Source organism: Eleginops maclovinus, chromosome 19 (assembly GCF_036324505.1).
Source record: "Eleginops maclovinus isolate JMC-PN-2008 ecotype Puerto Natales chromosome 19, JC_Emac_rtc_rv5, whole genome shotgun sequence".
NCBI classification, from domain to species: domain Eukaryota; kingdom Metazoa; phylum Chordata; class Actinopteri; order Perciformes; family Eleginopidae; genus Eleginops; species Eleginops maclovinus.
Genome location: NC_086367.1, coordinates 23,305,191 through 23,319,384, shown reverse-complemented (window position 1 = coordinate 23,319,384; position 14,194 = coordinate 23,305,191). Strand labels below are relative to the sequence as shown.

Here is a 14,194-nt window from a genome sequence, read left to right as displayed (position 1 = left end):
TTTTGATCTTTAGACAGTATCTCATTAAAATGGCTCGGGGCATCTTTTACCTTTTCCTCTCCTCAGTGGAAATGGATGTTATGATGCTCCAGAGCCTGCTGGAGTTCTGCTGAGACGGAACTTATTTTGGGAAAGTTTCTCATTGTTTTAAAATATGAAATACTAAACACTTTGAGAAACGTCCTAAGACGATTTTCGATATGATGACTTTTTACGGGACGCAGTCTTCATGTGGGACTACATGTTATGCTTCTTTAAGACCGGATTATCCGCGCCTTTAGACTGCAGGGATATAATGTGCACCTGTGATAGAACGGGAGGATGCTCCTCTTGCAGCATTATCCAGCTGCAGTAATGCTGAGGCTGCTGGATGCGGAGCTCCATTGAAACAGGTTTAAAGGCTGAATGCCTTCTGCTGAGGCAGGCCATCCACCGGGTCACTCTTTGCACCCCCCGGGCCCTTTGTGTCCCCCAACAATGATGCACCAGCGCCAGGGCCAGCATTGTCCGGTGCAGCCAATGGGAAAGCAACAAATACTCTTAATTATGTGATGTGTACGGCTTCTGTGCATACGTGTGTAAATGCACAGGTGAATTCAGGTGGAGTCTTTCACTGAGGTCTACTCTGTGACGAAGGGGAGGGCGACGTCACACAAAGAAGGAGCCAATCACACATTAGCTGTTTGGATTTATGCCAGGGCTTTTAGGGATTTTTTGACGACTTGAGTACAAGTGGCAAAAGCCAGGTTTAAAAAAAAGAAGGAAAGACTCGACGAGATGCCGTACACACCGTCGGGCTTTTTCTGCGACCGGCTGATCCGGGAGCGGGAGCGCAGGGACGGGGAAGGGTCTCTGAACAAGCCGCTGCGCTTCAACGGCCAGGACTTCAGCGCCCTGCGGCAGGAGTATCTGACGAAGAAGAGCCTGTTCGAGGATGAGTCTTTCCCCGCCACCGTGGAGTCTCTGGGCTTCAAGGAGCTCGGACACAAGTCCAACAAGGTCAAGAACATCGTGTGGAAGAGGCCCAAGGTAAGAGGACGAACCGATTGATAAAGGAGGGGATGGAGACGTGGTTTATAATATCTCACCTGTAGCACACCTGGAGCGGAGGCTGGGGCTCAGGGTGATAGTTTGCCATTTGATGGGATGGTGGTTTGATTCCCAGTCCATACAACTGCTTTTTCTAAGTCACGTTGGTCTGGAATGTGTGTGAAAGTAAAATTCTGCGGTGGGATTTTCAGAATAAGAAACAGTCTCTGTATCTCTGACTCTGAAGCAATAGGAGGTGCAAAACACCACATTTATTTTTATTCAATATCAACAATTACCATTTAACTTCTCTGTGTTTCTAAATACTGTTTATATTTTAATCTTTATTTAATTCAATTGTTTTTATTTTAAAATCCAGAAACTGACAATTTCTGTTTTTTTATTTAACTGGGAAATAAATAAAGTTGTTTTTAAATCAAGTATAAAACCTAATAATTATAATTAAAAAAAACAAGAATATTCAGACAAAAAAAAGATAAAATAAAATATAAATATTTGTGTAAAAATGTAAAATATATAACTTGAATAAAAATACAAAGAGTGATGTTTTGGTATTTCTATGACCTTTTTAACCTGGAGATATACAGGTTAATTGAAGTTAATTAATTCCATTGCCACACGACCTTTCACCTTTATTGTAAAGGTTGTTTCATTTATTTAGAGAAGACTATATTTTAGTATTTGACGAAAATCCTGAGATGTATAAAATGGATTTATTTTTTGTGTCTGCAGGAGATCTGTGAGAACCCTCAGTTCATTGTTGGAGGAGCCAGCAGGACAGACATCTGCCAGGGAGATCTGGGTAAATACTGATGTATTCAGGCAGTTTTAGGGGAACAACACACACACACACACACACACACACACCTCTGCCTGCCGCGGCCTCCACTTATTGTGCTTACTCTTTTGGAAGGGAATTCATCCAGCAGCACTTCTCATTGTTTTGCAGTTCAGACGGAAAATAAAGGGACAAAGCACAGTGTGAACTATTCCCTTCTGAAAAAATGACATTGTTACAGGTCACACACACACACACACACACACACACCTGGACAATCAACTGAAATGAAAACACTCACACATCAGCACTCTGCAGGGGTCCTTTTTCCTCAGAAAACACAAAAAAAATCTGCTTTTTCTGGTAGAAGGAAAAAGAACAACTGATTGGATTTAAAACATATATTTTTGGGGGGAAGTCTCACTGAAGTTTAAGCGATTCCTTGTGATGAAACATTTGATATTCAACGCCATCAAAGTGGCTCTACTTTATTAATCCGCAGATCCGAAACAGTCCCAAAAGTCACTGATAAGTCCTTAATTGGTTTTTCAATTAGTCCTTCTAAAGTCTTGGGAATTCTGGTTTTATGGATCACTCTTTTATGACAATTGAATTTAACCTCACAATACAGTCATGCAGGTGAGGACAGAGCCGTCAACAAAACTCATACTTACTTTGTTGTTACTGTCTGTGAACTCGTGATGACCTGGAGAGATATTTCAGGTTAGACATTTGGGCGAAATGTTTCCTTTTTTCCCCAAATGTAAATGTATTGATCCGTGATATTTAGTAAACTTTGATTTAACCATGCACACTCTACAGTATGCACAGTTTTATTTAATGTATTTTTATCTGACGTAGCGTGACTTGGCTTTATGTTTTAGGGTTTCCAGGAGAGACAATCACATTCAAGTGTTAAAAAAAGAAGAAGAATCACATTTAAGGGAATTCAAATACACTTAATTCTGGTTCAGGTGCACTAACATGACATCACTTCCTGTGTTCAGGTGCACTAACATGACATCACTTCCTGTGTTCAGGTGCACTAACATGACATCACTTCCTGTGTTCAGATGCACTAACATGACATCACTTCCTGTGTTCAGTCGCATTATCATGACATCACTTCCTGTGTTCAGGTGCACTAACATGACATCACTTCCTGTGTTCAGGTGCACTAACATGACATCACTTCCTGTGTTCAGTCGCATTATCATGACATCACTTCCTGTGTTCAGGTGCACTAACATGACATCACTTCCTGTGTTCAGTCGCATTATCATGACATCACTTCCTGTGTTCAGGTGCACTAACATGACATCACTTCCTGTGTTCAGGTGCATTAACATGACATCACTTCCTGTGTTCAGGTGCACTAACATGACATCACTTCCTGTGTTCAGGTGCACTAACATGACATCACTTCCTGTGTTCAGGTGCACTAACATGACTTCACTTCCTGTGTTCAGGTGCATTATCATGACATCACTTCCTGTGCTCAGGTGCACTAACATGACATCACTTCCTGTGTTCAGGTGCACTAACATGACTTCACTTCCTGTGTTCAGGTGCACTAACATGACATCACTTCCTGTGTTCAGGTGCATTAACATGACATCACTTCCTGTGTTCAGGTGCATTATCATGACATCACTTCCTGTGTTCAGGTGCACTAACATGGCTTCACTTCCTGTGTTCAGGTGCATTATCATGACATCACTTCCTGTGTTCAGGTGCACTAACATGACATCACTTCCTGTGTTCAGGTGCACTAACATGACGTTGTTTCAGGTGACTGCTGGCTGCTGGCGGCCATCGCCTGCCTGACGCTGTACGAGAAGCTGCTGTACCGAGTGGTTCCTCACGAGCAGAGCTTCTCAGACGGATACGGAGGCATCTTCCATTTCCAGGTTCAGAACAAAACATCAACTCTCAGATATTCCGTCCTGCATTTAGCTTTGAATCCTCCTTAATATGAAGTATGAAAGAAAGGAAGAAAACATGTATTAATGTCAGAGTAAATACACTGAGAACAGCCATTTTCTGAAGTTTATCTGAAGTAGAAGTGGAAGCTTTGTGCTGAAATATGTCAAAGTAATTCTGATGAAAGTGTTTAAAGTTTACAGAAGTCAAAGGAACATTAATCTCCTTTATATTATGTAATTATTTCTCCTTGTTTCCTGCAGTTCTGGCGTTATGGGGACTGGGTGGACGTGGTTATCGACGACCGCATCCCCACCTTCAACAACCAGCTGGTGTTCACCAAGTCCGCCGAGAGGAACGAGTTCTGGAGCGCGCTGCTGGAGAAGGCCTACGCCAAGTCAGTGTTCCTTCCTCTTCTCTGCACACAGTAAAGTACTATACATAACATTAAGCTGCACGGTGCATTCACACGCTGTCCTCCTGCAGGCTGCACGGCTCCTACGAGGCTCTGAAGGGCGGGAACACCACCGAGGCCATGGAGGACTTCACCGGGGGGGTCACTGAGTTCTACGAGATGAAGGAGGCCCCCAAGGAGCTCTACAAGATCATGAAGAAGGCTCTGGAGAGGGGCTCGCTCATGGGCTGCTCCATCGACGTGAGTACTGACAATACCGTACATAAATAAAGTTTATATAGACTGACGGTCAATAACCCTTCTATATAACCTCTATGTCCAAATATATTGAACTATATCTATACATGCATCTAATAGTCTATACTTTTTATATGGAAAGACCGCATGATGTTCATTCATCACCAAAATAAGATAAAAAAACTTTGAAAACTCAATACATTCTCAGTCATTGCAATAAAGAGGAATGAGTTTGTGTTTATGCATCAAGGTATAAGGAAAAATCAAGACGTAGCAAACTTTGCTTTCAGTTTTAAGAAATAATAAAAGATATTCTGCAGTAAAATGCTTCATGTGCATGTCACTTTCAGCTATTCATTCAGAGTTTTACTTTGAATAAAATGCAGTGTATAGTATTTCTGCAATATAAAGGTGTATTCTGTGTCTGCAGTCGCTGGTTCCTGCCCGCTTTGAGACTCGTACGGTGACGGGACTCGTGAAGGGGCACGCCTACTCTGTGACCGCCGTGGAGGAGGTAAGAAATCCTGATTATATTCACATTTTCTTGGATAGTTTTTGACCATTTAACCTGCAGGGCTGCACACACACAATAAGGCGTGTCAAATAAGGAAATATAAATCATTAGTTGTGTTTAAATGTGATAATCCCGTCCCGCAGTGCAAACCGTCTCAGCACAAAGAGTCTAAGGTGCGTCTGGTGCGCCTCAGGAACCCGTGGGGACAGGTGGAGTGGAACGGACCCTGGAGTGACAAGTAACCCTCTTTATTTACAATAAATGAAATATATATTTATTCTCAGCCTCTTGAGTTTGGAGCTGGAGTTTGATGAAGTGTCAAGTCTTTAAATAAAAACTACTCTGAAGTCTTTCACCTTATCCTTTATTACTGCTACCAGATGCTTATTAACTTATATTCCAGCTTGTTTACAGAAAGCCACATTTCTATATTGGATGTGCAAATTGTCAGCAGCATTTTGAATTTGATAAGCATCAACAAACCAAAATGTATTTGGAAAAATGAACGTTAAAATGTCTCGAGTAAAGGATTCATATTTATCTGTTTTATGAGACTCTTTGCTTAGATCTATTGTAACACTTCCTCTCTCAGCTCTAAGGAGTGGACGACGCTCTCTAAGACGGAGAAGGAGAAGCTGCAGCATCAGAGCGCAGAGGACGGAGAGTTCTGGTGAGTCTGATCACGGTTTGGTTTGGGTTCAGTCAGACCGCAGAGACACAGTTCAGAGCGTATCCTCTCTTGCAGGATGTCCTTCGAGGACTTCAAGAAGAACTACACCAAGATCGAGATCTGTAACCTGACCCCGGACGCTCTGGAGGACGATAAGATCCACAAGTGGACGGTGTCGGTCAACGAGGGCCGCTGGGTGCGAGGCTGCTCCGCCGGGGGCTGCAGGAACTACCCAGGTACCGGCGGCACTAAAGTAAAGATGAAGAAACTGTCAAATAAAAAGAAATACAAAAGCTAAATGTCCCGGTCAATGTGCTGCAGACACGTTCTGGACGAACCCTCAGTACCGCCTGCGGCTGCTGGAGGAGGACGACGACCCCGAGGACAACGAGGTGGGCTGCACCTTCGTGGTGGCGCTGATGCAGAAGAACCGGCGGAAAGAGAGGAAGATGGGAGCCAACCTCTTCACCATCGGGTTCGCCATCTATGAGGTGATCTGAGACATGAACGTGGGACTGAGTTCAGGGAGAAAGAGTTGGGGGAGAGGGGGAATAGTTTGTGGGGAAAACTCTGAATTTCCAGAGATTAAATATTTTCATTCAAGAAAAAGAGGGTTTTATTTTGTGACTTTACTTTAGTCCTGTTGTGTTGTCTGCCTGCAGTATACTAAATAAAAGATATACACTGGTGAAGGGGATTAATCAATAAGAAACCCCTCTTTAATCTCAGAATATCTAGCCCCTTTCTCTCCTGACCATCTGATTCATATTTAATAAACTAAGAATGGCCGTCAAACTCCTTCTGAAACCCAGAATTGAATCAGTTATTTTGATTGTTTTCCATTCCTTTAACAGCAGTAATGACGTTGAAACAACAGGAGGAATTAGCTTTTGTATTTGTACCCCTCACAATCACTGACGTCTCCTCTGTTTCTCTGCAGGTTCCAAAGGAGGTGAGGGGGTGTGAAAGGAACCGGAGGCGCGGGGTGCAAGTTAAAAACATCCTACTCAACAACACGTTTCCTAATTCGATTATCACCACCCGTGTTCGGCACTCTTGGTTAAACTCTTCTTTGTAGTTTCTCTTTATGAGCATTTCCAGTCATTATTCGGGACCCTCTCCCCCCAATTCCCCCCCCCCCCTGCAGATGCACGGCAACAAGCAGCACATGCAGAAGGACTTCTTCCTGCTGACCTCGTCCAAGGCGCGCTGCAAGTCCTACATCAACCTGCGGGAGGTGACCCAGCGCTTCCGCCTGAGCCCGGGGGAGTACGTCATCGTGCCCTCCACCTACGAGCCGCACCAGGAGGGGGAGTTCATCCTGAGGGTCTTCTCCGAGAAGAAGAACACCTCAGAGTGAGTGGGGGGGGGGGGGGGAGGTGGAGTGTTTGTAACCCAGTGTTAGAATAAGAAACAGTTAGCTTTCCCTTCATGTTGATGTTTCTGAGCAGGGCTGGGTATTGAGGCTTTAATAGAAAGGGCCATGTGGACTTTTCCCTCCTGAAGGAAGTCTGAGATCTGAAAAGAAATAATTATAATAATTCCTAAAAATAAAATAGTTACAAATAAGAATTCTCTCCAACAAATAAGGCAAGACAGACAGACAGACAGACAGACAGACAGACAGACAGATAGATAGATAGATAGATAGACAGACAGACAGACAGATGGACAGACGGACAGACAGATAGATAGACAGACAGACAGATGGACAGACGGACAGACAGACAGACAGACAGACAGACAGACAGACAGACAGACAGACAGAAAGATAGATAGATAGATAGACAGACAGACAGACAGATGGACAGACGGACAGACAGATAGATAGACAGACAGACAGATGGACAGACGGACAGACAGACAGACAGACAGACAGACAGACAGACAGACAGACAGACAGACAGACAGACAGACAGATAGACAGACAGACAGACAGATGGATAGACGGACAGACAGATAGATAGACAGACAGACAGATTGACAGACGGACAGACAGATAGATAGATAGACAGACAGACAGACAGACAGACAGACAGACAGACAGACAGACAGACAGACAGACAGACAGACAGACAGACAGACAGACAGACAGACAGACAGACAGACAGACAGACAGATAGATCTCAATAGAAATAAAGCTCGTTAAAAATGTAAATGTTCTCTCGTTTTGTCCAATTCACAGTTCAAAACATCAACATATTAAATGTATTCTCCTGATAGACGTTGACATTTGGAATTGACAGGTGTAGTAAATCAAGGTGGTTTGAATCCAACTCTATAAGTTCCCTTTCAAGCCGATCTGAATTTGCTGATTGCCTTACAGATAAAAGCCCTTCCCCCCCCCCACACAATTATACCCAACATCAAGTGTCTCCTGTAGTGGAATTAACCTTTTTTTAATACCTTTGTATCGCACTGGCAGACTCTTACAAGGACTAGCAAGATAAGAAAACTGCTTCGACTCATTTTCAATGTAAACGCAGCCAAAACCTGTTCGTGTTCTTTAACCCGTTTCATTTCAAGGTCTTTACCTGCAGAAACCAAACACAGGCTGATGTCCTTGTGCGTCCTTATTAAAAGGAGTGTGGAAAGTCTGTATGAATTGGACTCAGGACGAGGAAATGAACAACACCTAAAAGCCTCTAATGTCATTTATTTTATTGATAATGACGTTTAAAAAACATTTCACCACCAAAAGAATCCCAAAGATGATCCTTAAATTCAGCCTACACAGCAATACCCAGCCCTACCTATGCATGCATAGACTAGCAGTACACGGGGGGTGTGTGTGTGTGTGTGTTCTTCATGAGGGTGGGTTTGACTCCATGTTTGGTGGGTGGGACACGAACCACCAAGAGCAAACAATTTTAACGGCGATTTGATTTGTAGAACTGGAAGAAATCGGCCCCAGTTCGAAGCTGTTATGGAATCTTTTTTAGGACAAGCGACTTCAGTTTTTGCCAATCTCCGGTAAACTTTTCCAAAATATTCAATACCTGCATTTTCACGCCTCGAACCAACGACCCCGGAGCTGCAGCGAGACGAGAGAGAAGGACCCCCCCCCCCCCCGGGGAACCAGCCTGTGAAGGGACAAACACAAGCTTTAATTTCACCTTTTGTTGCATGAAATCTTTTCTTAACAGCCCTAGTTTTAATCTGCTTTAACACCAGAACAAATGCACTTATTGTATGAGAGGACGCCTTGAAATCAGAGGGCAGGAGAAGTCCTCGACAGGTGGTACTGAACTAACCCTTTCTATTCGCAGCGGCTCTTCTGGAATATTTTCATATGTTTTAGTCCGTTGTGAGTATGGGACTTTAAGCCTTTTGATTAATGATGTAATGCATGATTAATGTGGCTCAGGATTCAGTCTTTGTTCCTGGATATTTCCTGCTGATAATAACACGGTTGTAGTTAAAGAGGCGAGTGTCCGGAGGTTGTTGTCAGCATCGTGACGTCTGTTTGTTCGTCTTCACCCAGGGAGATAGAGAACAGGATCGAGGCCGATCACCCCGTGGTGAGTGTGCTTCCATTCCTCTTTACGTCACACTTCATTCTGCTGGAGCTTTTATCCACACAGACAGACCATAAGGGAAATAAACTATGAAGATACGACTCAGAGCAGCGAGAACCCACGAGTGAAAATCAGCCGAAACTTTTAAAGTACTGAAAAAAGAAGTGGGTTTTTTTGGAGGTTTTAATGGATATTGCAGAATTTAGGAAACATACTTAACACAAGAGGCTATTTCCTTATATTTGTATTTAGTTGAAAGAGATGCAGCATGAAGAGGTTTAGTTTTTTAACAGCTTTGAATTTTTCAGTTCAAAGAAACAACCTTCTAATTTGCATCCAAGCAGTTATTATTGGAAACGATTGAATAGGAATAACCCTTTGAGACGCAACACCACATTTCAATTAGCCACAATTAGATAAATTAAGACTAAAAATACCTCAGTATCAGATAATATAACAATTACAATCTTATTCACCAAGCCCAGCACGAAAAGGAATCAAGAGTTTATAATTATGGACCTAAACGCATTCGATTATGAAGGTCTGAAGTATGACTGAAAGGTATTATTGATCCCACAGTTCATAAAAAACACAAAGCAATTCTTGCAAATATAAAAAGCACAGTACAGACAGAGGCATCAAAATGCTCAGGAAATAATCCTCTAAATCTCTCCTTTCACACAAACTTCCTGCAGTTTATTAAAAGAGGATGAACCCTGGGCTATAAAGCTTCCCCTCTTCATCCATCCGGAATAACGTACACGTTGCTCTGATATGATACCCCCACATGTCCTCTGTCTCTCGCCCTCTCGTCTTTCATCGCTCTCTCTCTCCTCCACTCCTCAGCCGGCGCCGGCCTCAGCGGGGGAGGAGAGCGAGGAGGACCAGCAGTTCAGGACCATCTTTCAGGAGATAGCCGGCGATGTGAGTACAGGAAGTACAGGAGGACATGAAAAACAGAACTAGTTTGTGTTCTTTTGAGTATTCTCTATATTTTAAAACATTTAATGATTGCTTTTAAATGATGTAGATTTTTTAATTTTAAATTACATATTTTTTATTTATTCATTATTTTTTACAATTTCTTTATTTGAAGTTGTTTGAATTTCTTACATTTTTGGAATTTATTTTTATTATTTTAAAGAGGTTTTCTGTTTTACTTTTTGGGTGTAGCTCTTTTTGAGAAATTGAGAAAGAAATGTCACATTGAAACCACCATTTTTGATCTGATTACAGAAACATATCCTCTATATTTCCTTTAGTATAGAGCGTATAGTTTCCACCTTATAGCCTTAGTTTTTTTTACACCAAATCGAGACGTTTCTCAGGTTAGCTCCATGGCATGAATAATAAATATGCATCAAAATATGAGATCAGGAGTCAATCTGTCAAAAGAGTTGCTCAGTTATTGTAGAAATGACATTAATGATATGTGTGGCGGTGTTCTCTTCCTCTACTGTCTCCCTCTGCACTCTGGTCCCTCTCACAGGAAAGAGAAATCACTGCCAGCGAGCTGAAGAACGTCCTCAACAGAGTCATCACCAGACGTGAGTCCAGACCGACCGTCCTCACACACTTTGTTACACTGAACACTCTCCTTACATTCCTGCAGATATATCATGTTTCTATACATTTTCCTGCAGATAAATCATGTTTTTATACATTTTCCTGCAGATAAATCATGTTTTTATACATTTTCCTGCAGATAAATCATGTTTTTATACATTTTCCTGCAGATAAATCATGTTTTTATACATTTTCCTGCAGATAAATCATGTTTTGTTGTATTTTGTGTTGCAGATAAGGACCTGAACACGGAGGGCTTCAGTCTGGAGAGCTGCAGGAGCATGATTGCTCTGATGGACGTATCCTTTGTATCGAGAGCATCGGGCTGCTGGTCTGCTGCACGCTCAGGGCCTCACTTAACCTTGCTAACAAACACACACACACACACACACACACACACACACACACACACACACACACACACACACACACACACACACACACACACACACACACACACACACACACACACACACACACACACACACACACACACACACACACACACACACACACACACACACACACACACACACATTACACGTTTACTGAAATGATATGAATATTTATATTTATCAACATGCATTACAACACTCACTGCAGTAAAAGTACCCACTGTGACATTACTCTAAAAGTAGAAATCCTGCAGTCAAAACCTTTTTTAAAGACAGGTATGCAAGTTAGTAATATAAACCTAAAGTATGAAAAGGAATGATTGTGCAATAAAAGGTCAATACCTTAGTGAGCAGAAATTTAAAGCATGCAGAAACTTTGTTGGTTATTATTATTTTGTGCTAAATAAGAAAGAAATGATAATTGATGAATCAAATATTTTAAATAATTACATTTAACTATAATCATTTAGTGATTCATAAAAAAGGTTACATACCTTGTGAAAATAAATAATTAAAGATTGAATAAAAATCAAATATTCAAATTTCTTTCATAAAACAATTAAAATCATTACATTTTTTACTGAAATGTCAGATTGACGAAAATATGAGAACTTTTTCTTATTTGCAAAATACACACGTTTTTTGGGCTTAACCTGCTGTGTGCAGATGGACGGGACAGGAAGACTCAACCTGCAGGAGTTCAGACATCTGTGGAACAAAATCAAACAGTGGCAGGTGGGGATTAGCTCTCTACGTTTCCATGAATCAAACCTACGATTTTAATTTGGCTCTTTACAAACGTTCCCCTCTGAGCTGGTTATTTGACTATTTCTAAATGAAAGGCCACGTCTCCTCTGTTTCAGGGAATCTTTAAGCACTACAACGCCGATCAGTTCGGCAGCATCAACAGTTACGAGATGAGGAACGCTGTCAACGATGCAGGTAACAAAACTAATCTTCATTCTTTCAGTTCATCCACTTTACAAAAACACTGATTTTCTCACACAGAATAAAAACAATTCAACAGATCATTTGAGTTTTTGAGGTTTTGAGAGATGCGTGTTAACTGCTGTGCTTTTTAATTTGACGTCCAAGACTTTAAGAAAGTATTCCATACAAAACAACTGTGGGATTTAAAGGGTTAAGAATCCAAAAACTCATTAAAAAGTTGAAGTTATGATCTGGACGGAATTGAATTGAACTTTGGTTTTCTCACAGCTTTGAAGAATCATCTGAATCTGAACTCAAAACCTCAGCAAATAAATCCCAAACTCCAAACAACCACAGAGTTCAAGGTGTTTCTGTAAATGTGATGAACTGAGTTGTTGTTATTTACCATATGTTTTGTTTATTTAACACTTGAATGGTTTTAGAAACAGACAAAGCTGCTAAAAGTAGATTTGAAAGCAGTAAATGCCTCTCAATCATGGACTTATGATTGAAGCTTATTGACTTAATGTTTGCTGCATGCTGCATTCAGAAACATGATACTTAATGATGTGAAGGTGCATGTTTATTGGGTTGTTGACGTGTGCTGCAGATGAACTCACCCCCCTAATGATCTCTTCACTGTACAGTCATGTGTCTTGTGTCCCGCTCAGGCTTCCGTCTCAACAACCAGCTGTACGACATCATCACCATGCGCTACGCCAACGAGAACATGAACATCGACTTCGACAGCTTCATCAGCTGTCTGGTGCGACTCGAAGCCATGTTCAGTAAGTCGCTGCTGCACAGACACCAGGAGAACCCTTTGAAGTACTTTTGACTTTTTTCGGATTGCTGACTTTTACAGAACGTCGACAAGACAGGAAAAATAAACTCTTCCAGCTGTGCATCAATATTACACTTTGTGTGTCCGTTTAAATGAACAGAAGTACTGAACAAGTGGAAAACACTTCTTGTAAAGCTGTGCGTGTTTTGGAATCATTGGAGAGGATCCTGAATGAGGTGCATCATTTGCATACTCATCACCTTGTGTTGTTCTATTGTTTCTCCAGGGGCGTTCCAGGCCTTCGATCAGGATGGAGACGGTACCATCAGACTCAGTGTCCTGGAGGTGAGAGACAATAAACACACACACACACACACACACTTGATTATTTCCACCTGTGGCTCGTTAATGCGGCATCAACCTGAAGCTCGGCAGGGGGGTTTAATATTAACGAATGAAGTCTAGGCTGACGTAACCTTTGCATGTGAAATAATAGATAGCTTGTGAGAATTGCACACCTGCTGTTTAATGAGACCTTCACATTTGTAGTAACTGCTGTTAAAAAGCCAGACTTACTTCCTCTCCCCTCTCTCCCCTCTCTCCCCCCTCAGTGGCTCCAGCTGACCATGTACGCCTGAGAGGCTCCCCCTCCTCAGGTTTCTTCACGAGGACCAGACCTGCCGCCTTTACCTCAAAACTCAGTGTGCCGTCGTTAGCTCTCATCCACCTCGCCTTCAGACCTTCAAACCCCCCCTGAAATCTGCTCTTCCTCTCCAGAAATGTCCACCATGCTTCATCTCTTCCTCCTCTTCATAGTGCCCTCTGTGTAGGTCTCAGAACCTTTCTACATTTATTTCTCTAAATCCTGTCAAACATCAGTCTCTCCTTTTCAGCCATTATTTTATTTTTAAAAAAGACACTTGTTCCGTATTCTCTCTCAGGCATCAGACACACACAACCTCTTTTCTCTGTCACAGTACCTCCGACTTCTTCTACTGTTTTAAAATGAGCAGCATACTTCCTGTATTTATTCCAGGCTCTCTGGTGGACGGTGAATAAACTCGTGAATCACTCCGAAAAACAGCTGTTATATTTCTGGGGAATAGAACACACTCATCACCCTGTTTTTAACCCCTCATTCCTGTGAATGGGTCACATTTGGTGGACAAACTCAGGCTTTTTATTGTTCATCTCAGCTCCAGAAAACAGGAATATTACCCCCCCTTATCATAATAAAATGTGGAGCTGATGATTTTTAATTGAAGGTTAAAATATGGATTTGAAAGCGTATGGCTAAAGGGTTGGACTGCTGCTTTTTTGTGATTTTTTTTCCTTATTATTAAGGCTTTGGTCAAATGAGTGTACTGCATTTTTAACCATTTTAACCAAATAAATCAAATAAATGTGTAGTTTT

General features: G+C 41.8%; 1 protein-coding gene and 1 long non-coding RNA gene across 5 annotated transcripts; one reads left to right on the top strand and one right to left on the bottom strand.

Moving 5' to 3' along the window:
• Positions 1-523: 523 nt before the first annotated feature.
• Positions 524-14,189, top strand: capn3a (calpain 3a, (p94)). Of its 4 annotated transcripts, none has more exons than XM_063908199.1 (21): positions 524-1,029; positions 1,783-1,852; positions 3,620-3,738; positions 4,015-4,148; positions 4,238-4,406; positions 4,834-4,917; positions 5,061-5,155; positions 5,510-5,587; positions 5,663-5,823; positions 5,909-6,078; positions 6,528-6,539; positions 6,735-6,943; positions 9,072-9,108; positions 9,952-10,029; positions 10,595-10,652; positions 10,906-10,970; positions 11,733-11,801; positions 11,930-12,008; positions 12,668-12,784; positions 13,067-13,125; positions 13,392-14,189. In XM_063908199.1, the coding sequence occupies exons 1-21, from the start codon at positions 778-780 to the stop codon at positions 13,416-13,418; spliced, it is 2,142 nt and encodes a 713-aa protein (XP_063764269.1). In that variant the 5' UTR covers positions 524-777; the 3' UTR covers positions 13,419-14,189. The 4 variants fall into 4 exon arrangements, with proteins under 4 accessions (XP_063764269.1, XP_063764267.1, XP_063764268.1 ...); XM_063908197.1 differs by having other exon boundaries at positions 12,644-12,784; XM_063908198.1 differs by having other exon boundaries at positions 10,906-10,979.
• On the bottom strand, positions 10,718-12,838 carry LOC134881075 (uncharacterized). The gene is made up of 3 exons (XR_010167991.1): positions 12,617-12,838; positions 11,704-11,774; positions 10,718-11,036 (listed from the first exon to the last, which is right to left on the bottom strand). It is a non-coding gene; the product is annotated as an uncharacterized LOC134881075 (long non-coding RNA).
• Positions 14,190-14,194: the final 5 nt, after the last annotated feature.

Excerpts from the sequence above, each read along its gene's own strand:
- capn3a (XM_063908196.1), top strand. The coding sequence starts at position 778 with ATGCCGTACACACCGTCGGGCTTTTTCTGCGACCGGCTGATCCGGGAG. Across the intron at positions 4,918-5,060 it reads CTGTGACCGCCGTGGAGGAG|TGCAAACCGTCTCAGCACAA; the intron begins GTAAGAAATCCT and ends CCCGTCCCGCAG. Across the intron at positions 9,109-9,951 it reads TCGAGGCCGATCACCCCGTG|CCGGCGCCGGCCTCAGCGGG; the intron begins GTGAGTGTGCTT and ends TCCACTCCTCAG.